Source organism: Myotis myotis, unplaced genomic scaffold (assembly GCF_014108235.1).
Source record: "Myotis myotis isolate mMyoMyo1 unplaced genomic scaffold, mMyoMyo1.p scaffold_m19_p_1, whole genome shotgun sequence".
Classification (NCBI taxonomy): Eukaryota; Metazoa; Chordata; class Mammalia; order Chiroptera; family Vespertilionidae; genus Myotis; species Myotis myotis.
The window spans coordinates 93,688,022-93,715,800 of NW_023416313.1; the positions used below are offsets into that span (position 1 = coordinate 93,688,022).

Below are 27,779 nucleotides of genomic sequence, written 5' to 3' on the forward strand. Positions count from 1 at the left end.
CTCAGGGACAGCCCCACAGGTCTAAAGCTAGACAGAAGCAGGAAACATGTATTTGTCTAGGCGGCTCCTAATGTAGAGCTAACCCATATCATCGTATAAGAAGGAAGATTCACTGTTGGGTAAATTGTTTACAATTACAAAACATTTTCCACCCCCACCCCCACCCCCTAGCCCAGCAATATACTTGACTGGATTTATTCCTCACTGTGCACTCATAATTTTATTGTCTTCCTAAGGCAAGATTTTTAAAAAATTATTCTATTCCCTATTAAGAGGGCAGAGAAGCTTCACATTGCCACCACAGCAGTATTTGTTTAAAGTCTGAGGGTTGTTAAGAAAATACAAAATGTGTATTTCTAGTGCCATGGTGACTTCTGAAGTTCAGAACATCTTAGGAGGAGCAAAACGGCGGGTGGGGGGAGGGGGGGAGAGGGGAATTGGAGGGGAGCTCCATGAATATTCACAAATTCACAAGCAGCCTCCCAAAGAGGAAGCCTGCACGGCATTGAGTAGTTCTAAAGCAGCTATTTGGCTCCCTCTGGTGGAACTTTGCAAAATTACTAATTCCTCCAGGTATAATTTGTCTCAGGTGCCAAACTCACGCTTGTTTAGAAAACGGAAAGACGCAACCAAACTCCCTGCTGTGTGCCAAGACAGGGGGAAGGGATAAGGATTTTAGGTCAATATAGGCGGAACCAGAACTTAATCAAGGAGATAAAATTGATTAAAGTCTACTCTCTCTGCTAAAGGGATATGACACTATAGCATTATTGATATTAATTTTCTAGCTACCAATCCCCTGGTCCCTCTCTGCCACCTGCAGTGCCTTAGTTTACAGCAAAAGCCCATTTAATACATGTCAGTGTTTTGACACACACCACCCCACCTCCCAAAGATTCAACTGTGGAAAGGCTGAAGGATGCCCTCTGTTGGCTTGGGTAAGTCTCATAAATGAGATTTTTTTTTTCATTTGAAATAATCAGAATTTATGGCTACTCTAGAGCAATGTTTATGAGCCTTTTAGAGTTCCATGACACCCCCCCCCCACCCAAACCCACACAATATAACAGTGATGGCGAACTTTTTGAGCTTGGCGTGTCAGCATTTTGAAAAACCCTAACTTAACTCTGGTGCCGTGTCACATATAGAAATTTTTTGATATTTGCAACCATAGTAAAACAAAGACTTATATTTTTGATATTTATTTTATATATTTAAATGCCATTTAACAAAGAAAAATCAACCAAAAAATGAGTTCACATGTCACTTCTGACACTTGTGTCATGGGTTCACCATCACTGCAATATTAGTTCTCATTGATGGATAAACTATATTTAATGATAAAAAAAATCAATGAAGTTAATGCACAATTGGCATTCTGTCAACAGTGCATGTGTGTGTGTGTGTGTGTGTGTGTGTGTGGTGTGTGTGTGTGTGTGTGTGGTGTGTGTGTGTGTGTGTGTGTGGTGTGTGTGTGTGGTGTGTGTGTGTGTGTGTGGTGTGTGTGTGTGGTGTGTGTGTGTGTGTGTGGTGTGTGTGTGGTGTGTGTGTGTGTGGTGTGTGTGTGTGTGGTGTGTGTGTGTGTGTGTGGTGTGTGTGTGTGTGTGGTGTGTGTGTGTGTGTGTGTGTGTGTGTGTGGTGTGTGTGTGTGTGTGTGTGTGTGTGGTGTGTGTGTGTGTGTGTGTGTGTGTGTGTGTGTGTGTGTGTGGTGTGTGTGTGTGTGTGTGTGTGTGTGTGTGTGTGGTGTGTGTGTGTGTGTGTGTGTGTGTGTGTGTGGTGTGTGTGTGTGGTGTGTGTGTGTGGTGTGTGTGTGTGTGTGGTGTGTGTGTGTGTGTGGTGTGTGTGTGTGTGTGGTGTGTGTGTGTGTGTGTGGTGTGTGTGTGTGGTGTGTGTGTGTGGTGTGTGTGTGTGTGTGTGGTGTGTGCGGTGTGTGTGTGTGTGTGGTGTGTGTGTGTGTGTGGTGTGTGTGTGTGTGTGTGTGTGTGGTGTGTGTGTGGTGTGTGTGTGTGTGTGTGTGGTGTGTGTGTGCATGTGTGTGCGGTGTGTGTGTGTGTGTGTGTGTGTGTGCGTGTGTGTGTGGTACGTATACACACATACACTTTCGAAACCACACACGGTTTCTAAACTACAGCCGGTCAGTGGGACATGGATCACAGAGGTTTACCTGCCCTCGCTGTGGGAGGAGACAGACGGGCCTTCCCAGGTTGGGAGGGTCCATGGCTCTCTGGGCTCTGGGAGCCCCTGGAGGACAAGAGCAGGCCCAGTGAGATACTGTGGCCTCCTGGTGTTCCTTTACCTGGGGGTTGGCTTGCCCCTCTTGACTAAGGGCTGTTTCTGCCTGCGTTTTTGTAATGCTGCATCTTTAAATGGGACCCTCGTGCCAGGTCAGGGGACACTAGGGAAGGGACATTCCTTCTTGGCTGCATGTTGTACCTCACATGCTCTCCTGTCCTCAGCCCCAGGCCCATCACCTCTAATCTACAGACAGAGGAGGGTTCATGTCAGATCAAGGTGATCTCTCCAGTGACTCCATTAACCCAACCAGCTGGCTGAACTCAGCTATTCCATCTTTTAAGCAATGACTTTGAAGCACTTTCCACACACAAGGCCCTGGGCTGGATGCTATGGAAATTGAAAAGTCAGTAAAACACAATTTCTGCCCTCGAGGCAGGTCCTTTCTAAGAGGGAAACAGAAGACAGGTGTGTAAAATCGAGTGACCAGCACAAAAGCGGTGTGCAAATCTGGAGTACCGTCTGGTGGTACTGTAACTCTTTGTTTACACCAGTTTCCTTAAGTGAGAGACTGGTTGCTCCTTTTTGCCTCCCTCCCGGCTTCCCTCTCACCACCAGCAACTTGCATATCTTAGCTGTGCCCCCACCCTCTCCTCGGCCGCCCCCTCCCCCAGGCTTCTCGGACAGACACTCAGAGCTTCTGATGTGTTCGTGGCCACAATCAGGACCAGATTCTCCTGTTTCCCACGGTGAGCAGGACACACAGGGCTCTGCACCCCCAACGTTCAGCATCCAGGTTTGACGACAATGTGCTTGACACTGTCATGTCTGGAGCAAATCCGCATCAAGAAAGGGTGACAGCCCTGGCTGGTTTGGCTCAGTGGATAGAGCGTCGGCCTGCGGACTGAAGGTTCCCGGGTTTGATTCCAGTCAAGGGCATGTACTTTGGTTGCGGGCATATCCCCAATGGGGGTTGTGCAGGAGGCAGCTGATCAATGTTCCTCTCTCATCGATGTTTCTAACTCTCTATCCCTCTCCCTTCCTCGCTGTAAAAAATAAATAAAATATATTTTTTAAAAAAAGTAAGGGTGACGGCAGCCAGCTCACACTGCAAGCCCACTGACAGTGATGGCGAACCTATGACACGCGTGTCAAAGGTGACACGTGAACTCATTTTTTTGGTTGATTTTTCTTTGTTAAATGGCATTTAAATATATAAAATAAATATCAAAAATATAAATCTTTGTTTTACTATGGTTGCAAATATCAAAAAATTTCTATATGTGACACGGCACCAGAGTTAAGTTAGGGTTTTTCAAAATGCTGACACGCCGAGCTCAAAAGGTTCGCCATCACTGGCTTAGAAGAATGGCAGTTGCACACCAGGGGATGAGAGCGTGCTGAGGGGCGGGATCTGTGGTTTGCACATTTGTGGCATTCCAGCTGGCCCTCGTCACCACATGCTTGAAGAGCCAGACGAAGCACCCTGATGGCTGCTCTAGTTCTATCCCCATGGGTTGGACTGGCAGTAACTGGCTGCGTCCCCTTGGGCCAGTCACTGGTTCTTGTGAACTTCACTTTCTTCATCCCGGCAAATCGGACTTGACCACAAAGGTCCTTTGCGGTACACACATCCCACTTTATTTCAATTGGACATGAATAGTAGGCATATAATGAATGCTAGATGTTATATATGCCGGACTGTGCTAACATCATCCATTATATTGCATCCTCCTTCTAACAACCAACTTTATGCATGAGGAAATAGAGGCACAGAGAACTTAAAGGACGTTCCCAAGGCCACACAGCTAGGAAGTGGCAGAGCCAGGATTCAAACAGTAGCTGGCTGCAGGCTGAACCCCTGCTGCGCCATGAGATCCTGGAGGATCCATGTTAGTCTCGTCATCTCTGAGGGACCTGCCAACCACTTACAGCCTTGCAGGTCCCCAGTGGCCATGCCCTGCAAGGCTGGTAAGTGGTGAGTTCCAGACTGAAAGCAGGTTTGTCTGAATCTAAAGTCCACCATCGTTCCCACTCTCCTATAGCAGCTCCCACGTGCTGCTAATAACAGCCAAGTCTCAGAAACCTAACTGTAAACCTGTGTATCCTGCTGGAGGAAATACAAACTGGCAAAACCACTTTGGGAGTCAACTTGGCATCTTGAAATATTTATACCCTTCACCCCAGCAATCCCAGTTCTAAATGCACATCTTAAGAAGACATGCCCAAGGAAATTCGTACAAGGGGTTTCCTTGCAGCAATGGTTGCAATAGTCAAATATTAGATACAACCTAAATTTTAATAATAGAGGAGTAAATAAAATGTGACACATTCATACAATAGACTGCATGCAGCTGTTTAAACAAATCAGTTACTGCTCCATATGTCAACATGGACAGATCTAAAAACTGTAGAGTGGAAGTGATAGGCAGCAGGTTATGTAGTCATCACCTTTTATGTAAAGGATGCAGACACACAGGGGACACATACACATACAGACACACAGTAGTCCCTCCATATCTTTGGAAGACATATTCCAAAATCTCCAGTGGATGCCTGAAACCACAGATAGTACCTATACCCACTGTTTTTTTCCCTATACATACACACCTATGATAAAGTTTAATCAATAAATTAGGCACATAAAGGGATTAACAACAATATTAAAATAGAACAATTATAACAATTTACATCACTTTTTCTATAAGTTATGTGATTGTGGTCTCTCTCTTTAATGACCAAGGTGTCTATCAAGTCACTAGCAGGTGGCAGGGGAGAGTCTACAGTGTGAAGATGCTGGACAAAGGGAGGATTCATGTGCTGGGCAGGATGGAGTGGGACCACACGAGATTTCATCACACTACTCAAAAAGTGTGTGCTCTAAAACTTAAGAATTGTTAATTTCTGGAATTTTCTACTTACTATTTTTGGGACCGCAGGTAACTGAAGCCATAGAAAGTGAAACCGTGGGTGAGGGAGGATGGTGTGCATACATACCTATGGCCTGGGAGGATTGATGCTGGGATTACTGTTGGAAAAGGAGGAAGGGGACTGGAACTGCAGAGAGAAATGAAGGGGATGCCAACTTGATGGGGAACATGTCTTCCTACAGACACATGCAGATGTGCACACACAAACCCACACATTATCACCACCAGTTCACGTTTGTCAGAGCTACTGGATTACTCTATACTTTCTGTATTAAAATTGCACCCCCCCAATGTGCTTTCATTTTTATAAAATAAAAAGTATATATTTTCATGGGGGGAAAATGACCTGAAAACATTCATAGTGGTTATTTCTTGGTGTTGGGATTATGGTGATTTAAATGTTCTTCTTTTTGCATACCAGTATTTTCTAAATTTTCCAAATTTAATATTTATTACTTCCATAATAAAGGGGAAAGCAATCTACATGTAAATTCCTGGTGAATCTAGTATCCATGTAAGAAAGGAATTCAGAGTCCTGAGGGAAATATTTCTGCCCCTTCCTCTGGTGGTCAGTACGTCGGCCCAGCCCTTGAGTGTTGGCTGTTGGGAAAAAATAAAATTAAGCCGGACTCCCCTTCCTCTTCAAAAAGAAGAGGTTAGGGTCAATATTGATCTTTACAAGAGGCCTAGGGCAAGGACCAGATAGTGACAGACCACTTTCTGTAGACAAGAGAGAAACAACTTCCATTTTCATTTCCAGCTCAAAGCACATGTCTTAAAGACCTGTGCCGCACTATGTGAAAGTTGGTTCAAAAATACAAATCCCTTAAAATGATTTTGATTTCTCCATTAAGACATTTTTATTTAATAGAAGAATTTGTATGGATTGATACTTCTGCTAGGGCCGTACATTCTAGGCAGGGTGAGGACTCCAGGAAGATCAGAACAGTTTGACCAGTGGAAGTGCTTTGTGCAGTGGCCCCGCCTCCAACATCCATTCAGTGAGGCCAGGAGTATCTACTGAGCACCTTCTGGGTCCCAGGCGCCAGCAGATCCTGGAAAAACAGCTCATCACCTCCGCTGACAGCACCAGCCGTGCCTTTGGCCATGTCTCCACGGCCCACCGCTCCGGAGATGAATAAGGTCAGACTCTGGCTTTTAAGCTACCCATGAGACTTGCATTTAAACCTACATTTGACTCCTCCATGGTGAAGAGTGGTGGTGGGAGGATGAGGACATGGGAGGGGGTCATAGCTAATTACAGGGGTATTTGCAGACCATCACCAGGAGAAGTTAAAGAATTACATAATCTATGAATTGCAAGTATAATAAGTGACTTGCGTCCAGGGTGTAGAACAGGAAGACCTGACCTGGTTTAGGAGCTCCCAGGTTTTCTAAGGAAGTGACAGTAAGCTGAGCCCTCAGGGCGTCATAGGACTTGGGCGGGAAAGAGGGAGGGACGGGGCCCCACGCAGAGGTCCTGTATGTTTACAAGGGAGAAGGGGCACATGGCACATTCATGGATCCAAATGACACTCATATGGCTGGAGCATAAAGAAGGGACATCCATATGTTTGATTTCTTTATTTTTCTAATTTTTTTTTAAGAAAAAATCACATCCAGTTCTTGAAAGCCGCAGGTCACTGTGAGCACTTGACAGCAATCAAAGGCTTTCTGGACGTTTTGAGGGGGACCCAGCCCTCCTCACGCTTCCCGGGGGACAGAGCCCAGAGCCCAGAGCCCACCCCGCTCCGCTCCTGAAGCCAGTGCCGCTGAGCCTGGTGCGCCGGGGTCTCCCATGAGCGGGGACAGCAGCTGCGCTGCGTCAGGGCCGCTCCGTCAGGGTTTTTATGAGCTGATTGGGTCTGATGTCCCAGCTCCCTGCCGCTGCTTCCTGTGACCGGGTTTTATCTGTCCAGGGGCCCAGCCGTCCTGTGTCGGCGCCTCCACAGAGACGGGGCCCAGCCGGCTGAGCTGTCAGTGATGAAAACAGGCTTTTTGCCTCCGTGGGTGGCTCTGCCACGTTTTCTGGGGCAGGACTTTCACTACCAGCGTCGTCACTGCGAGATCCGTGGGGCTGTTGGCTCCGCAGAAGTGGGTGAGGGCAGAGCCTGTCCGCGCAACCAGCGGATCTGTGCTGAGACCCGGGAGCCCGCCAGCGGGGGGCCGGGGGGGGGGTGGGTGTCGAGCTGCGCGTGGCCCAGGGACAGGCTCCTACCCGCCCCAGCTGCGCACGGCACAGGGCCCTGGGCGGCTGCCCAACGCCATCATGCGCTTTCCGACTCTCTCCGGCTTCCAGGGAGACAATTGTGACAGGTATATAGAGTCGTGCTAAAAACCAGAGATTTTGGAATCAGAGAGATCTGGGTTGGAACCCAAACTTTGCCACTTGAACTCCTTAGCTGTAAAATGGGAATATGGAGACCTAGCTCAGGGCTGTCCTAGGGTTAACTGAGATGATGTTTGTCAAACACTCGGCATAGTTCCCGACGGGGGGCACCGGGGAGGGGACGCTCTTCTCCCCACTCTCTCTGCGTGAGCTCGTTCGCTCCGCAGGCTGGGCCAGGGACGCCGCGGGCGGGCGGGCGGGCGGGCGGGCGGGCGGGCAGGGAGGAGGCCGGCAGCCAAAGGCTATCAGACTCTGCCCATTGTTACCCACGGGCTGTTCAAACTCTGATTAGAGGACTTTTGGAAGTTTGTCCTTCTCAAACTTCAAATTAATATTCCAAACCACCTGTGCCCCTACTGTCTGGTTTGATAAGATCATTTAAATGACAAAACAAGAATACAGCTTCCTAATCCCAGCCAAGTTCGTGAGGTGCGATGTAAAATAAAAGTTAAATGAGGTGGTCATTGAGGTTTTTTAACATTCAAATCATACTCTCAATTTCTTATTGCCTCAGACAATAGTTCGAGGTTCCCTAAACATAGATTAAAAGGGACATAGCTAGCTGATGTCTCCTCATAGTTTCAGGGGGTCTCTAAATGGGGACCTCGAAGGCAGCCACCAAGCAGTTTATTAGCTGCAGTCACCAGAGCTGGCTGTGGCCCAGCTATCTCCTACCTGCTGTGTAGCTCCTGCTGGTGCAGGTCCCTGGCAATGGTGCATCAGTAGGCACGTGCATGCGCGTGCACACACACACACACACACACACACACACACACACACTGCGGCCACAGTCTCTGGAGGTAACAGGACCGTGCTAGGCTACTGAAAAGGCTGAGAGAATGGCTGCCCCCAACTCTGTGCTGCACCATCTCCTGATCCCCTCCCCTCCCTGAGCCCAGTCTCCTACACTGTCTTTTGAAGAGCTCGGCCTGCTTCTGGCTCTGGTCCTTGTCCATGATCGCATGGAGACTTGCATGAAAAGGGTTCCTTCCTGGGATGGTTCAAACACAGGGACCAGAAGGAGAACTGAGGCCTTGTTCTCTACAAAACAAGTGCTCGGTGTATGTGGATGAATGCAGATACAGGAGCATGAGTCAGAGCGTTATCTGCACTAACAGCACCTGAGAACCCCAAACGTCCCATCCCACCGGCATTACTGTGCATCTCACTAGCTCACAGGCAGATCACACCATGAGCTGACCCTTATTTATAATAGGAAAGCAGGAATTATGGATTGAAAATCAACTTGAATCAGGTTAAAAGGCAAAACAGGTGAGAAAGTAGACTAAATTACTTGAAAACACATCCTATATAATAAAAGCCCAATGACCAAACGGTGGAATGACCAGAATGACCGGTTGACCAGTCGCTATGACGCACACTGGCCACTATGGGGCAGATGCTCAACGCAGGAGCAGTGCGGTCCTGCAGCAGGAGCAGCCGTTGACAGGATGGGTCCACAGCTGCTCGGCTGACCGGGATGAGCGGTGCTCCCACAGCAGGCCAATCCCCGCAGGCCACACCCCCCATCAGTGCAGAAACCCATGCACTGAGCCTCTAGTTTACATATAATCACCATGGAGTACACAAACATTAACAATAAAAATACTAGGTCCCGCTGGTGTGGCTCAGTGGTTGAGCTTCGATCTATGAACCAGGAGGTCACGGTTCAATTCCCAGTCAGGGCACATGCCCGGGTTGTGGACTCGATCCCTGGTGAGGGGCATTCAGGAGGCAGTTAATCTGATCAGTGTTTCTCTCTCATCCATGTTTCTACCTCTCTCTCTCCCTCTCTCTTCCTCTGTCTCTCTAAAAAAAAAATCAATAAAAAATATTTTTTAAAAAATCATGGTAAGAGAAAAAAATCCTTAAAGGCACATAAAAGTGTTACTATCGTTTTCATCAGTGGTCATAAGCTATCAACCTATTTGCTTTTTTAATAAATCCAAGCCACTTTTCTGGGGTCCTGGCCACTTTCAATCCACAGCAAAACAATAACTCTAACATTAGCTCAGACATTGGAAGTGTCCCTGAACTTTCAGTTTTAGCTTAGGTTTCACCAGCCACTGAAGACATTTTGCAGGGGGTTGCTTGTTCTTCCCATTGTCCCCTGCTTTTGGATTGCCCGAGCGATGTCATTGTTCTGATCCTGGAATGACATTTAGCCTGGGATCCAGCGATGACAAATGTCTTAGGCAAGGTCACCTAGGAAGTGGTCACCTGTGGTAAGCTTGACTCCTGCTGGGGATACTTTTCTCTGTTGTACCTCATCTTGGTGACTCTTCCAGGTGCCAGTACCCTGTCCAGGTCACCCTGCTGCCCCTTGCCACTTTCATCCCCTGTGCCTACACCCTTTGGGGTGTCCCTAGGATAGGGGTGAGGCAAAGGAGGCATCCAGGATGTAAAATGGCAGCTTAGCTGGGGGTCTGAGAGTGAGTGCCTACAGTTCAGTGAGGTGCCTCTCCTGCCTCAGCCCAGTCCTGGCCCTGCTGTGGGCCTCAGCACAATCCTCCGGGTTCTGCTCTAGGACAGAGGATGGGGACAAGGTGATGCAGGCAGCCACCACTTATTCGGAGCACAGCCACATTTCCTGCAGCTTGGAGGCATCTCGAGTCCGTTCCTCTGCCTGAAATCAGGATCACGCCTGAACTGCTGTGCAAATTTCTCACCTTGCTTTTGCAAGAGAAAAACCATTTAACATAATTCCCACCCATAAAGGCCGTCTAGGGGAGAAACTGGCCTAGGGATTCTGGAGCTTTGGGTACAGTCATGCCATCACTAGCTAGTCGAGTCTCTCTGAGATTCCGTTGGTTTATCTGGAAAATCCACAGGGGTTGGACCCAGTGACTTCTCATTCTCTACTGTCCGTGGCATTTTATGGTTCTAGGAGTCTGTTGCTCTGGGAATAATCCTGACAGGATATCATCTTTAGGCCAAAGGCCCTGTGAGCTGTGGTTGGGTGCCAGGGAGAGCACAGGTGCACCAGGTCTTCTGCCAGCACTCGCCCTGCCAGCTGTCTTCTTCTGAAGACGTTGGTCCTGAGCAATGGAGATACGAGGGGTCCTGGTGACTCCCAGAAGCATGTCCTTAGGACAAGGCATCAAGTTCAGCTCTAACGTTAATGATGCAGCAGTAGATTCGGCAGCACCAGAGCTGCCTCCCAACACTGGCACCGCCCCGTGACTCCAGGTACTGCGGGACCGGGGAAGAGGATTCTCTGAGCAAAGCTGTGCCTGAGACTGTGAAATCAGCCACCCAGCCGTGTTTATGTTGTAAAGTGTAGAAAATAGATTATTTTAATTGCTAATTGTTCTCAAAACCCCTGCCAAGATAATTTTTTAAAATGTGGCCTAAATGTTCTCCTTGACAGGCATGGTGGAGGAATTACAGTTTATTCAGAGGCTGACATGCTGCTGATTGAAGCATAAAGAAGAGTAATCAAGGTTGGGTTTTTTTTAATATGGCTTTTAACATTTACAAAGAAAATGATTTCAAGGGGTATGCGCTGCAAAGAAACAAGCTGTAAATAGTTACCAATCAGCCAAATACTCAGACTACTAAGAATGTTCCCTCCACCCACATCTCTTACCACCCTTCCCCCATAATCAGCATCTAAATGTAAGAGGAAATATTCTTTTGTTCCTAACTCTCAGGGAAGGAGATCAAAGGTCAGACGAAGGGCATCCCATGCTCTGAGTCTGCAGGACCTCATCTTGGACAGACACTACGACAGGACCTACAACCACCCCCTGTCCTGACAGAGGCAGGGAGGCAGCCTGGGGAGGCCCCCGTTCCCATGAAATGAGCAGAAGACACTCGGCAGGCCAGCCTCCCACCCGTGCTTCCCAGAACTAGACTTTTAATATGGAAGAAAGGTCAGGGTAGAAGGAGAGGCAATTGGACAGATGTAGAAAGCAAGTCTGTGGATTACCCATTCTTTGAAGAATTTAGCCTAGGATCCAGGGACTATAAATGGCATGGACAAGGTGGAAATGGTCATCCTATGGGCTCTAAAAGGGGATCCTCTCTCCCATTCCTGACTCAGACCCAGCCTCAGGTGTTTCGAGGCACATCATAGCAGCCCGGCCTCCAGACCACTGGGCAGGAAGTGGAAATGGAGGTTGGCTTCAATCCCACACCAGTGACTCAGTCAGTCATGTCTATGTAAGGAAACTGTATGCTGAGGCTTGGGTGACCTGGCTGGTGAACACACCCACATGCTGGAGGGTGATGTGTCCTGATTCCTTAGGGAGAGGCTGCAGGAGCTCTGCTTTGGGATCTCAACCTATATGCCCTTTCACTGACTAGTCTTGACTAGTATCCATTAGAATAAAACTGTACTAATAAGCATAGCACTTTCCTGAGCTCTGTGAGTCTTTCTAATGAATTATTGCACCTAAGGCCGGGTGGTAGGAGCACCCTTGAATTTGAAGCCCAGTTGGTCAGAAGTGCAGGTAGCGTAGGGCCCCCCAAATTTGCAGATGGCCTCTGACATCAGGACAGTGTCACTGGGGACTGTGCCCCAAACTGTGGAGTGGATGCTAACTCTGGGTGCTTGGCATCTGAATTGCACTGCAGTCAATATTTATTTAATATTTTATTTATACTACTTAACATTAATATTTAATATTATATAATATTATTTTATCAATTTAATGTTTTAAATTAATCATTTAAAAATGAGCTTACTTTCTAATTACAGTTGACATACAGTATTATATTAATTTCAAGTGTACAACATAGTGAGTAGACATTTATATTACTCATGAAGTGATCACCCTGATAAGTCTAGTACTGATCTGGCACCATAGTTATTACAATATCACTGGCTATATTCCCTATGCTGTACTTTAAATCCTATTTTGTAACTGCCAATTTGTACTTCTTAATCCCTTCACCTTTTCCACCCATCCCTTCTTAATATCCCTGCTACCTGGCAACCATTATCTATGAGCTTGTTTCTGTTTTGTTTTTTTAGATTCCACATTTAAGTGAAATCATATGGCACTTGTCTTTCTCTGTCTGACTTATTTCACTTAGCATAATACCCTCCTAGGTCTTTTCCTGTTGTAGCAAATGGCAAGATTTCATTCTTTTTTCATGGCTAAGTAATATTCCATTGTTACGTGGGGGGGGCAAAAGTAGGTTTTCAGCTGTAAGTATTCAAAACACAGAGTTTATTCTTGTTTTATTATTTATTAATTACTGTATTATTTTCCATACAAACAACTGTAAACCTACTTTTACCCACTCTGTATGCGTACCACATCTTTATCTATTCATCCAGCGATAGACACCTAGGTTGTTTCCATATCTTGGCTATTATAGGGGCATATAACTTTTCAAATTTGTGCTCAGGATGTCTTCAGATAATACTCAGATATGAATTGCTGGGTCACATGGTGATTCTGTTTTTAATTTTTTGAGGAACCATGATACTTTTTTCCATAATGGCAACATTAATTTACAATCCCACCAACAGTGCACAAGGGTTTCTTTTTCTCTACATCTTCTCCAACACTTGTTGTTTGTTGACTTATTGATAATAGCTATTCTCACAGGTGTGAGGTGTTATCTCACTGTAGTTTTGATTTGCATTTTCTTGATGATCAGTGATGTTGAACAACTTTTCGTTGGTCTGTTGGCCATCTGTATGTCTTCTTTGGGGAAATATCTATTCATATCCTCTGCCCAAAATGCTCTCACATTTTGATATTCCTTTCAGAGCTTAAGATGTAAGTCAAACCAGTCACTTATGGTGTGTTTTGGTGGTATTATTTTGTTGTTGTTGTTAACAAAGAGGAGCAGATATGTAACCAACCCACCAACACATAATCCAATGATCATTTCATTAGTCATAATCTCTAGTTACTCAAACATCAAACAAATTCTTACTACATCTTTTTTTAGACTGTATATATGTGTACTGATTTGATGATGAGAGGTAGACATAAAGTTCTTGAATATGAGGTTAATCTATAAAGTTGTTAATCCATGAAAATGATTAAGATTCTGTTCTGTGGCCAAAGAAAATCATACCTGGAGAGAAAAATAATAATATTCTATTAAATTGCTGTAATTCCTCCACCTGCATTACTCAGCGCTTCAGTGTGACAGTGGTACACAGTTCGTACTTGGTTTGCATGTAGAGGCCTCCAGAAAGCTGGGTAGACTGAGGCAGCAATAACTGTTGCTGTTCTTGGGGAAAGTCCTTCTTAAATGAAAATGTAATCAGAGTGAAAACTGGCAAAACAGATATGTGGCAAACACTGCTGCAATCAGGAAATCCTTGGGGAAAAGTGCTACAGAGGTGGACACTGAATGGGGAAAAGGAACCTTTCTGATCAGTCAGTATTTTCTGAATTTTCTTCTATGAGCGCCCAAGAGTCTGAATTATATAGTCTCTGACAATCAAATTAACTTCAATTTCTTTGTTTTAAGTTGGGGGAGAAGCAAAGAGAGGAAGCAGAGACAAGCAGAGTTTGCTTCTAGAAAGAAACAAAAAGGCACAAAAATGGAAATCAACATTTAATATTAAGGAAAAATCGTCACCATATAAATATACAACTGTTCTTCCTAGAATTCCTTCCTTTCTAGAATAAATACATTTCCTTAAACTATTATACAGGGATTAAAAAATAAAACAGTAGAACCCACTGACAGGCAAAATGAAATTGGCATCAGGGATTTTTTTTTTCTTTTTTAACTGATAGCATAACAGCTTGCAAATGGAATCTGTGGTCCTTCATAATGATTTATTTTTTATAATATGATGATAACCAGCTGGTAATGGTGATTCGTATGTTTGTAACAAGATCTCAACTGGCTATAATATAATGAATACACTTTACAATCCACTAAAATTTGGGAGCCAGAATACAGCAAAGAGTCTGTATGCATAGTCAGCATCCAGCACAAAACATCTTGATTCACCTTGATTCATCTTGAAGCACCACAAAAGGCTATTAGGGCTTCAGCCAGAACCACCACATTCCAATTAGTTCACCAAAATGACAAAAACAAAGGGAAAGAGGAGAGGAACCTGTTAAATGTTCTCTAGGTCTATTAGAAAGCATGGAGCTGTTCCTTTGGCCACATACATGTGAGTGCACAGGACAGTAATATTCTACACATCAAGGGAATGCCCCACCAATGTTGCCATGGCAAAACCAGGAGAGTCTACAATGTTACCCAGCATGCCTAACCTTGGCGTGCTGGGTAAACTAACAAGGTTAAGGGGAAGGTTCTTGCCAAGAGAGTTAATGTACATATTAAGCACAGCAAGCCCTCTAACAGAAGAGGCAGCTTCCTGTAACACATGAAGGAAATGATCCGAAAACTTGTGGTAGAGGTTATATGATTGCATAAAATTATTAACATTCAGCAAATTGTACACTCTAATTGTATCATCTTTGTCTCCCTCTCATGGATGTTTGTGAGGGCAAAGTTAAAATTGGAAACTGAAAATTGTGGGCTTTTATCCAGGAGCAATGAGTAGTTAGCAGCATACCAGTACTCTCATCCAGAAAAACTACAACATACTAGTATAAACAAAAACATGGAAATTATCTCTCTTTAGGCAACAGAAATCTTCTGCGGTAACAAGAACTAAAGGGGCCAAAACTCCTGTATTAGTTTTCTATTGCTGTTGTAACAAATAAGCACAATGTCATGGCTTAAAAAAACACACATATTTGTCCTGGCTGGGTGACTCAGTTGATTGGAGCATCCTCCCATTCACCAAAAGTTTGCAGGTTCGGTTCCCAGTCTGGGCAAATACTTAGGTTGCAGATTCAATTCCCGGTTGGGGCACGTGCAGGAGGCAACTGATCAATGTTTCTCTCTCACATCGATGTTTCTCTCTCTCTCTCCCTTGCTCTCTCTCACAAAATTAGTGAAAGCATATCCTCATTGTATCACCATGGATGATAACGTATTTACACTTCTGGAGATTAGGATTTGGACATCTTTGGGGAATCGTTATTCTGCATACCACAACTCCATGGAGGGAAGAACCCCCAAGAGCCACTTTTATCCTGGGATCATTTGCCAATTGTGAACTCTGCCAAGAGCCTGAGAATCTGGGCTTTGTTTGAACAAAGGGCATCTGCTAGGGGACACATAAATAAGAACACTAAGCAGAATTGGAACCCAAAGTAAATGGCTAGTTTTCCTCCTAGCACATTTGATGAATGTGGGCTCTGTGTGGGTCAGGATGCTAAAACCTAAGTGGAAAGTCTCTGAAAAGCAGAGTACTGCTTTTCATCACTTTTGTGAGGAAAGATTAACAGTTCAAACTGTTTTAGGACAAGGGCCTCACAGAATACACAGGCTCTCAGTTGACTTTCAGGCTGGAAGGTCAAGGGTAAAACAGGTTGACAAAGCTTTTTTCAGGTGTACAACCAGCTTCTGGACATACAATTCAGTCTTTGATTGAATTTAAACAAGTGGTTACCACTCTACTCAGCACAGAGGAAAGTATATCCTCTCTAGTGAAAGGTATTATCAGCTGGGAGTGCAATATTTTAAAAATACATAATATCTGAAATTCAATTAAAAAAAAAACAACTCCTAGATATTCCAAAAGGCAAGAACACCTGGTTAAAAAATCAAAAGACAGAATATACCCACAGGTAAACCAGATAGTGAAGTTTAGCTAACAAGGGCTTTTAAAAGTATGCTTAATAAGTTCAAGAAATAAATTAAAAATATGAAGGAAAAACACACCTATGGAGAATTTCAACAGAGAATTGGAATTTATAAAAGAGAATCAAATGGTTATTTTTAGAACTAAAAAAGTACAACACTTAAAATTAAGAACTTATAAGATCTGTTTAAAAGCAGACTAGAAAAGCAAAAAGATGAGACTGGTAAATTAGAGAGCATGTTGACAGAAAATTTTCAAACTGAAGTACAAAAATGTGAAAGAATGGGAAAAATACAGAAAAGAGCCTTAGAGTATGTGGAATGCAATAAGTAGCCTAAAATTTGTGTAATTCAAATTCCAGAAGGAAAGGAGAGTAGGAAAAAAGCAATTATGAAGAGATAATAACATAATTTTCTAAAACTAATGAAAATATCAATTCATAGAGATTGAAAGCTCTATGAATCCAAAGCATGATAAACACAAAGACAATCACACCAGCACATATCGTAAACTGCTAAAAATCAAAGAAGACTAGGTATTCACAAAAACAGCTGGGGAAGGAGGGGAATGCATTACCTTCAAAGGAGCAACAATAATACTGACAGTTGATTTCTCAGAAGGAACAATAGAAGCCGTAAGACAATGGAACAAAACTTTAAAATATCAAAATAAAATTTCTCCAAAATTAGAATTCTATGTCCAGGGAAAATAATTCCTTAAAAATGAAGGGAGGCCAAATTCATAAAAATTTATACACTAAATATATACAAATTTTTATATAATTTTTTTAAATAAAGCTTAAAAAATAAAAGAACACATTTTTCTCGCCATCAAAAACAGAAGATTCACCATAAGAATCATGAACTAAAAGAAAATACAAAAGGAGTTCTTCAGGCAGAGGGAAATACTCACACAGGGAAACATGGAGTATCAGGAAAAAAATGAAGAGCAATAGAGAGTTGCAATATGCAGGTAAATATAAATGATATTGACATGTATATATTAGTAATAATTTGAGGGGTTTAAAATGTGTGTAAAATTAAATACATGACAACAGTAACATAAAATATGGGAGGGTATTCATGGAATTTAAAGTGTTCAAAGGTTAGCATTCTTGGAGAAATAAAAAAAGTAATAATTTTCATGATTATAACAAGTTAATAATGCATATTGTGATTTCCAAGGTAACCACTAAAAGAATAATGCATTACAAGTGAACAAAGAAAAAAATGGAATAATTTTCCTTTCTTCCCATAAAGTCCCAAAGAAAATGATTTAAATACGCAATAGCAAATTAGTCAAGACTCTCAATTTATAAAACACTTTAGTTGCCACTTGTGTTAGTATAAAGAAATGCTATGACCATGTAATTTAATTATTTTTTGGCATCTGATTTAGTCATTTTTTAATAAAAGAGCAAATTCATAGATTTAGACAAAAAGCGAACAAATGTTGGTTTTTATTTGAACATTTAAAAGTTCAGTAGGCACTTTTACTCACTATTGCTAAAATCTAACAAGCTCCCATTGGAACTTATTTGAGGGTCAAAAGGTTGGAACTAGAATGTTCAATCATTCCAAAATTCTGAAAGAGTCATGCACTCCATCCATCACCATAGGTGCCTCCCAAATCACAACTCCTCCACAATCCTACTCCTGGGTACTTCTTTTAATGCTGGATTGATTAATCCCTTATTTTCCTTCCACTTTTTCACTTAATACCTCATGTATATACATCCACGAAGGGCTTAACTGCAATGGAAAGTTCAGGGTAGTTTTGTAGGAATTTGGGGGCTTACAGTCCATTAGCCTCCTAAGAGTCATGCCCTCGCATCCCAGGCAGAGCCTACAGAAGTCAGTGGCTAGAAGTGGCTGCCCTTCTGTCATTCTGTGAAATTCCTCAGTCAGAGCAGGAGTCAGGGACGAGTTCATTCCAGATAAATATATTAGAGAAGTTGTGACTTGCTTGGTGCCAGCAGCAAATGTAGCCCAGTTTAGTATTAAATAAAACAAGTCAGTCACAGGAATTTTGAAAATTGAGGGTGTAAGTGAAGGAGTGGCAAGGGAAAGGGACTCCTGGAGAGCGTCAGGGTGGCCCTGGTTTGAACTTCAGGGCCACACTGTTGATGCAAAACCTCTGGCCAGCAGGCCCAGGTCCATCAGGAAACACATGGCCGAGGTGAGCTTCACACTGCAAAGGAGAGAAGCCTGTCATTTCTCCACCGAGAAAGAGGTCTTTACGTAAAAGTAGTCAGATGAACCCCACGGGGCCACCCAGTGCTCAACATCTGTGCGGGGGAAAGTCCATTGAATCTGATTAAGAAATGAAAGTAGGCAGAGCACAGAAGTGGTAAATTGCTCTCAGTTTTATCAAAGAGAATATGAGCAAGTTATTGAACTTAGGCCTCGATTTACTCATCCATAAAATAGGAATAATTGTACCTATTTAAGAGAGCTGTTGACGATTAATTGATAAAATGCATATAAAGCATTAACACAATTCCTGGGTAAGTACTCAATAATGTGGTTGTGGCCAGAGTATTATTTTTTTTTATTAAGGATAAAACTATGTTCTACTTATCTGCTTGCCTCTGGAGTTTTACACCACCAGAACATTTGAGCACACAAGCATATCAAAAGGAACCTGCTGTCTGGATTGGAGCGCGCTCTCCTACCAAGCTCACAGAGGGAATAGTGCGCTGATGTCACCTGCCGTGTCACTCTGTCCATGACACACGGCCAAGTGGGGAAGAAGGTGGGGAGATGCCACGCACACTAGGCCTTTGCTGCCTGTCCTTGTTCTAAAGCAGTGGTTCTCAACCTGTGGGTCGACCCCAAAAGGGGTCGAACGACCCTTTCACAGGGGTCGCCTAAGACCATCGGAAAACTCATATATTACATATTGTTTTTGTGATTAATCACTATGCTTTAATTATGTTCGATTTGTAACAATGAAATTGGGGGTCACCACAACATGAGGAACTGTATTAAAGGGTCGTGGCATTAGGAAGGTTGAGAGCCACAGTTCTAAAGAATGTTAGGGCCAACTCTTTCTTTCTGATCCTGACTCTGCTCTCAGCTCTGAAAGGCTAGACCCAGGACAGGCTTCTTAGGGGGTGGGAGGAAGGCTCTTTCTCTTCTCTGCACCGCCCAGAATGAGGGGAGGGAGGGAGCGGAAGCTGCAGGAGTAGAAACCCCATGTGCTTCAGTGGCAACTAGGCTTGCCAAGGACAAGAGAGCTCTTTGTGGCACTTGGGACAGCATCAGGGAAAACCCGACAGACAACGCAAAGAAACTCACCTGCTTGCAGACAACCTCTGTGCGAGCTGCTCCCAGTGAGGTGTCCACACGTCTCAGGATTCCTGTGTTGCTTTCATCAGAGCCAGACGCACCGTGGGCCTCAGAAAACGAAGGCCACCCAGTGCCGGAGCAGTACTTTTTCTCAGAACTGAGGAAGACATTCCCAACGCTACCGTTACTAACACACAAAGAGCATTTTAGGCCCCGACTCATTTTTCTATTGAGCAGATCCGAGTCCCTCCCTCCTCTGCCAGATCCCATGGCGGGTGATGTGACAATTCCAAGGGATTTTGCCCACTGCGCCTTCACCATTAAAAACATTGTCCCTTCACAGTGTTTCTTTGGTGTTAACGGTTTCTCAATGTCCAACAAGGAGCTTTGTGGATTGTGCTGCATACTAAGAAACAGATTAAATCCATGTGTTATAAAGGTAAAAAAGGGGGAAATCGAAGTGAAATAGCAGTGGTTGAAGGAGGGCGCATTGAGCTCGGCCTGTCAGAGAAGCGTGAGGTCTGATGAAGCAGCCACTTTCAGCACCAGAAACTTTGGGTGATCTCAGCACAGAGGCCTGGCCACCTGCGAGGACCCACGCGCTGACCCTGCCACTGCTTAGCTGTGTGGAACTGGGCAGGCTGCTTCCCTTTCAGCCTTAGTGTCCTCATCTGCAAAAGGGGGTTAAGACCTACCTTATGGAGGTGTTTTGAGAATTCAAAGAGCTACTTTGTGGAGCATATGGAATGTGCTTATGAAAGAACGTTCACTATGACTATTCTTATTAATAAATAAGCCTGGTCGCTCTGAGTCAGTCACTGCAGTGAAGCTGATCCTGGGGGGAGTCCCACAAGGACCAGCGGTGCTGAAGGCTGGGGAGGCAAGAGGAGCAGGCAAGAGGAGGCAGCAAATAATCTGCCCACCTAAGACCTGCCTCCTCTCTAAGTGCTTTAAAATAGAAGCTCCCTTAAATAGTGCCAGGAAAGTAGATATTTAAATTTTAAATGGCAGTGAGATGGCTCTAAGGAAAAATGAGAAGAAATGAATCATAAATATTGCAAAAAAAAAAAAAAAGCTGAGCAAAGTGAAAAGAAATATCTGGCAAATCAAATCTCAAGACCAGGGGTGGGCAACCCCTGGCACGCGTGCCAAACATGGCACGCCAGTAACTTTTGCTGGCACGCGAAACCCTCTCTTATAATCTTCCATTTACATTTTTTTCTTAATATCGACTTTTTTATTTTTCAGATAAATTCAGTGTAGGTGCATTTTAGATAAATAAATAATTTTACATAACAAGTTAAGTTAAAGACCATAGACATGGATTGACGAGAGAGGGGAAGAGCAATTTCAATAGTGTTGAAAACGAACTATTGAGGACTTGGAATGCCATTCCAGAAATTTTTTTCTGTTTAAAAAACTTTGCAACAGCGTTACTCTCCATGTTTTCATCCACATACGCTTGTGAATCTTTGTTCTCCGTGATGAATTTTGTTAAGTCTCGTAATAGGAGTAGCCTGACGGATGAAAGTAGTAGCTCGTGCATATCTCTGAAGGTCACGAAATATAAACCTGATGTAAAATCTCTGTCATCAGTGATGCAGCAGCAAAAGTCCCACTGATAATATCAAACGGAGTCATAAAGTCTTCTGCCGGACTATCAGTGTACATGTATACATTAAAAAATAAATGTATTTTTCATCATCATATACTGTGTTTTTGTCGCTCGAATGAATTTTATTATTTCTTCAAGGTTCTTCACATACGTACACCTTAAGAGATATCAAGTAGGCGTAACATGTTTTCAAAAAATTAGGGTTGGCACGCAGAAGAATTTTGAGTCAGAGATTTTGCTGGTTTTGGCATGTACTCACAAAAGGTTGCCGACCCCTGCTCTATTCTATGAACAGGGAAGGAAGTTCAGTTTAGAGCAGTGGTTCTCAACCTTCTGGCCCTTTAAATACAGTTCCTCATGTTGTGACCCAACCATAAAATTATTTTTGTTGCTACTTCATAACTGTAATGTTGCTACTGTTATGAATCGTAATGTAAATATCTCATATGCAGGATGGTCTTAGGCAACCCCTGTGAAAGGGTCATTCAACCACCAAAGGGGTCACGACCCACAGGTTGAGAACCGCTGATTTAGAGCATGATTCCCAGCAGAAACATCCTACCTAATAAAGAGGGAGTATGCTAATTGACTTCCATGCCATCACAAAGATGGTGGCGCCTACAGCCAATAAGGAGGGAATATGCTAATTTACTTCCATGCCATCACAAAGATGGTGGCGCCCACAGCCAATAAGGAGGGAATATGCTAATTGACTTCCATGCCATCACAAAGATGGTGGCACCCACAGCCAATAAGGAGGGAATATGCTAATTGACTGCCCTGCCCTCAAAGATGGCAGCTTCCATAGCAACAAGATGGCCGGCAGGGGAAGGCAGTTGGGGATGACAGGACCAGCAGGGGAGGGCAGTTGGGGGCGATTGGGCTGGCAGGGGAGCAGTTAGGCATCAATCAGGCTGTCAGGGGAGTGGTTAGGGAGTGATCAGGCAGGCAGGCAGGTGAGCGGTTGGGAGCCAGCAGTCCCGGATTGCTGGCAGTCGGACATTCCCTGAGGGGTCCTAGATTGGAGAGGGTGCAGGCTGGGCTGAGGGACAACCCCCCGTAGTGCACAAATTTTGTGCACTGGGCCTCTAGTCTAACATAATGCAGTGATTTTCCAACATTCTGGTCTCAGGAACCTTTAATACTAAAAAATTATTGAGGATTGCTGAGAGCTTTTGTTTACATGAGTTATATGTATCAATATTTGACAAATTATAAAAACAGAATTTTAAAAATATGCATGCATTATTTTAAAAAACAATAAATTCATTACATAATATAAATAACATTTTTATGATGGTTATATTTTCCATAATGAAACAAACATTTAGTGAGAAGAGTTGCATTGCTTTACAATTCTGCAAACCTTTTTTAAAAAAATATATTTTATTGATTTTTTACAAAGAGGAAGGGAGAGGGATAGAGAGTTAGAAACATCGATGAAAGAGAAACATCGATCAGCTGCCTCCTGCACACCCCCTACTGGGGATGTGCCCACAACCAAGGTACATGCCCTTGACTGGAATCGAACATGGGACCCTTCAGTCTGCAGGCCGACCCTTTATCCACTGAGCCAAACCAGTTAGGGCTGCAAATCTCTTTAATGTCCAGCTTACCTAAAGGCAACTGAACCTTTATATGGGCTTCTGCATTCAACCTGCTGCAGTGTTGTTCTGAGTGAAGTATAGGAAGAAGGTGTGGCCTTGCAAATATGTAGTTAGAAAAGAGAGGACTTGAGAGGTCCCATAAAAGGGTCCCAGGAATTCCTGGGGCTCTCAGACAGGCTTTGAGAACCACAGGTATGACTTTGAAGAGTTAAGGGCTTTGTTTTCTGAAAGACTTGGGTGCAAATCCAGACTCTGCCTGTTACATCTATGTGATCTTGGCAAGTTATTTAATTTTTTAAAGCCTTAGCATCCTAATCAATAGATTAGTGATGGCATCATTACCTCCCAGGGTTACTGAGAGGACTAGCTGAGATATTTTCTGTATAGCATAGTGTCAGACATATGTACATAAGTCAGTAGCTAGTATTTTTTTTAATATCATCATTATTATCCATGACATTTGAACCGGTGGGGGTTCAATTGGAAGTGTCTGCATATTCAGGTTGGGTTCTTTACAATCCTTTCGTAAGGGTTCAAAAATATTCATCCATGCCACTCTGGCCCAGGGAAAAACATCTCAAGTATCTTTTAAACATATCCTTTCAACTCTCAACATTATATATAAACTAGTGATTATTAAAGGAATTTCAGTGGAGAATTATGAATACAATAAATTTTTTTAGTGAATGAATCTAAAACTAATAAAAAGTCATTTAAAATATTTTATGGGAAACAATAAACCTTTATTGATGCAATTAACAGAATCTGGAGATTTTGCCAAGTAATAAGAGAGGGCCATCATATATAATTTAAGAGTAAGAACCTAAATATTAAGGCCAATTAGAATTCTAATATACATATTGAAATAATTAGCAGATTATAAGGCCCACCCTTGAAAAACTAAAACCACTCTGGACCATTTCTTCTCATATACTCTTTCATTTATTATTCATTTCTGAAAATTCTATAGCCTCCAAGCCAATAGCACAGGCATCTGGTGATAACTGACAACCCTAGTAGTATCTTAGAAAAATTTCAGTTAACTTGAAGAATTAAAATTTTTGAAAAGGAGTTTTTAAACAATGTTAGTTACTGGTAACATGTAAGACATCAGACGTTACATAAAAAGGGAACTGGCCAGTGTGCTCGATGGTTAGAGCGCCAGTCTGTGAACTGAAGGGGCCATAGACTCACTTCCCAGTCAAGGGCACATACCTGGGTTGCGGGTTTGCTTCCTACTCCGGTCAGGGTGTGGTGCATGCAGGAGGCAACCAATCGATGTGTCTCTCTCACACTGATGCTTCTCTCCCTCCCTCCCTTCTCCCTTCTACTCTCTCTGAAAAGCAATGGAAAAAATATCCTCACGTGAGGATTTTAAAAAAGGGAACTAGTATCAGGCTCTGTTTTCGTCTAAGATTTATGACCATGAAATATGACCACAGTAGATTTCAGTAAACACTTCCAAAATTGGTGTCTGGAGGGACGGAGAAGGAAGGTGAACGGAGGGAGCAGGGAGGGGGCAAAGTCACCACGTGGCAGTGTGGAGTCCCCAGGGGAGTGGTAACATCCTGGGAGTGTTCCTGACCCTGGGAAACCCTGATGTAAAGGTCTCTGCTTTGGAGAATCAGCAGAACCTGCACCATATTGGTTCCATGTGAAGTCAAGTCTGCAGGCAGCAACGAACCCATCCACCTAGAGGCAGGGGTCCCACATCCACTCGACTCTTTACTATTTAGCTGTGGTTGACCGTCTTTTCACCTTCTTTTGACTCTGTACAAGCATTTGAAGGAATGTGTATTTTTCTCTACTTCTACTCCCTATTATTAGGGCTGGTAACTGGGGACAGAGAGAGGGGGAAATGAGAGGCAAAACAAGAATAATTCCCAAGACTAGCTTCTTAAATGGGAAGCATGTTCAAGAATATAGTCTTCAAAAAAAGATAGTCTTCATTTATAGATTCTCACTAATCAGAATACATTCTCAAGAATGCCTCATTATCAGATACACTCATGTAGACAGCCCAAAAAGGATCTCTCTCTTTCACTGCCAACGCTGCTGCTAGTATTGAGTGCTGGGCATGTGTGAGGCGTTGCTCTGACGCTCTTGCATGTCTTAACTCATAACTCAGTTAATCCTCCCAACAACCTTATACATTCAGTACTGCTACCACACCCATTTTACAGGTGAGCAAGTTGAGGCACAGAGAGGTTAAGAAGCTTGCCCACGATCATAGGGTAATGGAGCCAGGATGTACACCTTGGCAGCCTTATCCACTCTGCTACACTATAAACACATGTATCTTTAAAAAGAGTATATTCTGGAACCTAAATGACTCTTATGAATCTATTCTTATTTCTCTTAGTCTTGGCTGCAGCAGGAAAATGGAACAGAAACAAACTCAAAAGTCCTTAAAAAAAGAAAAACTTTTCAATTAAAATTAAGTGATTGAAAAGAAACAAATATAGTTGGTGAACTGGCAGTTCAGTAAACTAGCCATCTGGTAAACACGCTTTTGGAGAATTGGCTGGCTTGTTAGTCCTGGCTGCTTCACTACCTTAGTGACCTGGGGCTGGTCATTCAACTTCCTTAACTTAGACTACCACTGTGATAATACAGTAGCCTGGCCACATGTGGCCTTATTAGTTAATTAAAATAAAATAAAATATTCTGGTTTTCAGTGGCATTAGCCACATTCAAGTGCTCAATAGCTATATGGGATTAGTGGCTACCATATTGGATGGAACAGATATAGAACATTTGCATCAGAAAGTTCTACTGGACAGAGCGTTCTGCTCTTGTCTCTTGGATCCTCCCTGATCCAACATTCTGTGAGTCCAATGCCTGAACTATGTGGTGAGTGGATGGCAGGCACTGTGTAGAAAGAAGGTCTCAACTTTACTACTGCACAAACTAGATCACCAATGAAAAAGAAGGGGGGGAGGAGGGAGAGGAGGGGGAGGACAATGTTCTTACAAGGATGGCTTCTAATCTTTTGTCTTCACCCTGGCCAGTTTGGCTCAGTGGCTAGAGTGACAGCCTATGGACTGAAGGATCTTGGGTTGATTCCAGTCCAGGGCACAGACCTCGGTTGCAGGTTCCATTCCTGGCCCTCGGGGCATGTGTGGGAAGCAATGTAGCTCTATCACATTGTTTTTTTTTCCTGTCTTTCCCCCTCCCTTCTACTCTAAAAATCAGCAGAAAAAATATCAAGTGAGGATTAACAACAAAATAACAATAATAATAATAATAATAACCTTTTGTCTTCACAGTCCAAAGAGAGAAACAGAACATCTGTCTTTTCCATACAGTAACAAAGCAGTCCTTGATACTTTTACAACATGGTTCTTTGGCTTAAAGCAGGTTGGCCCTCTCAAGGTCCTACTTCTCCTCTTTAATGGGACTAAAGGTCATGGCATAATTAATGTCTCAGAATACGTACATTTTACTGTGTCAAAATTAACCTTTGTCCCAGGCCACCCCAGGCTGACTGCCATCTTAGACATCTCCTCACCGGCTACTGACAGAAGGAATGAAACCGGGCAAAGGCCTGCCTTCCATGAGCATGAAGGAAAATCAATCTTAATTGTTCCTCATTCTTGAAGGCGGGTCTGGCTTTCCCAATTCAGCTCACATTAGCAGGAAAACCCAGTCTGCTCAAAGCCAAAGGACAGAATGAAGCACTGCCTAATGGAAGACTCACAGAACTGGCTTGATTTATATTTTATTCTAAACCAATTTAGGGTTGATGCAAAAAGAAAACAACATCTTTGAAGTTCTGAAAAACAAGACTTCAAAGATGTTTTCCTTTCTTCTCCATTGAGTCTTCTTTTTTTAGACTGTTTCCTGCATGTCTAAACAAAAAAGTCTTTGTTGAGAGATTTCAGATCCTGATTGACTTAAAAGAGGCTTTGAAATCAAGGGACAATTAAATTTACTTCAGCTACATAGAGGAGGGATGGTATTCACTACTGTCAAGCATTGTGGGGAATCTGTCCTCATAAAATTCTACATTTCCTAAATTGAATTATAAACCCATTTTTCCCTGGGAGAGATACAGTTTTAATCACATGGCCAAGCAAATGCTATTATGGTTTAGATTTCTTTAAATACTTTCCCAGGAAAGCTACTAATAGCTTTCTCTGAAGGTGCCCACCAAGACTTATTTATCTTGCTATTTCTCGAGGATACAGAAAGCAAGAATATAGGCTAAGAAGTCTTGTTTACTGCTCTAAATGCTAGAAATAATTAAGACAAGCAAGTATCTTATACAAATAGCTCTCCTTATAGCAACCATGCCAGATGAGAAGGACAATTAAAAACAACACGAGTGCATTTTTATCCAAGGCCTCAAATGAGGGAGAGCTTAGAAGTCTGTTATCCTTCAGAATCGCTTGGTCTTTGATCTCACCTGAAGAGCGGGCTGTCACAGCACACACAGTGATACATTCCTGGTGCCTTGTTATTCAGGTAGATCCCACTGAAAGGCTGAAAGTCAATCCGATACATCATGTTAGGTTCCTCATAACACCAACAGGAGATAATACAATAGATTTAAATCCAAGATGAAGTCCCCAAATAAAGGACTTTTGGTACTAATTTGACAAAGTGCAAATATCACCAGAGAGAAGATTACCATACACCCAATGAAGCAGCCTGTGGGCTTCTTTACAACCCAGACTTTAATTGTGCCAAATATTCAAATTATGCCATTCATCATGCCCTGTATTTACATAGCACCTTTCCTCTGGGAACATCAAAGTCCATGAAAAGGGGAGAGAACAGTCCTCTGGATTGTGTAGGATTTCAGTCTCCATTTGAAAAGAGTCAATACAACAGGAATCTAGCTTTCTGTCGAAAACGCTTTGAAATCTCCAATTAAAGACAGAATATAATTACATAAAAAGTATCGCTCAGTGAGATCAGGATCATGCCTTTAATATGCTTCACATAGTGTTCAGGACACTGCATACTTAATAAATGTTAAATAACGAGTTAAGTTCTTCCCGTGCCTAAGTGACGACTTAGATGGAATTACTATGCTCACTGCGGCTTCAGAATTTGCAGGTTTT

General features: G+C 43.2%; 1 protein-coding gene across 2 annotated transcripts in view; it reads right to left on the minus strand.

Annotated features, from left to right (window-relative positions):
• Nucleotides 1-12,762: 12,762 nt before the first annotated feature.
• Nucleotides 12,763-27,779, minus strand: part of MSRB2 (methionine sulfoxide reductase B2) — a 28,277-nt gene continuing 13,260 nt past the window's right edge. Inside the window, exons 3-6 of one of the 2 annotated variants that reach the window (XM_036345065.1) lie at nt 27,119-27,195; nt 19,498-19,645; nt 15,472-18,388; nt 14,065-14,961 (exon numbers count right to left, since the gene is read on the minus strand). In XM_036345065.1, the coding sequence (XP_036200958.1) occupies nt 18,284-18,388; nt 19,498-19,645; nt 27,119-27,195 (330 nt within the window). In that variant the 3' untranslated portion in view covers nt 14,065-14,961; nt 15,472-18,283. Of the gene's footprint in view, nt 13,591-14,064; nt 14,962-15,471; nt 18,389-19,497; nt 19,646-27,118; nt 27,196-27,779 lie in introns of those variants that run through there. The other variant, XM_036345073.1, reaches the window with a different exon arrangement.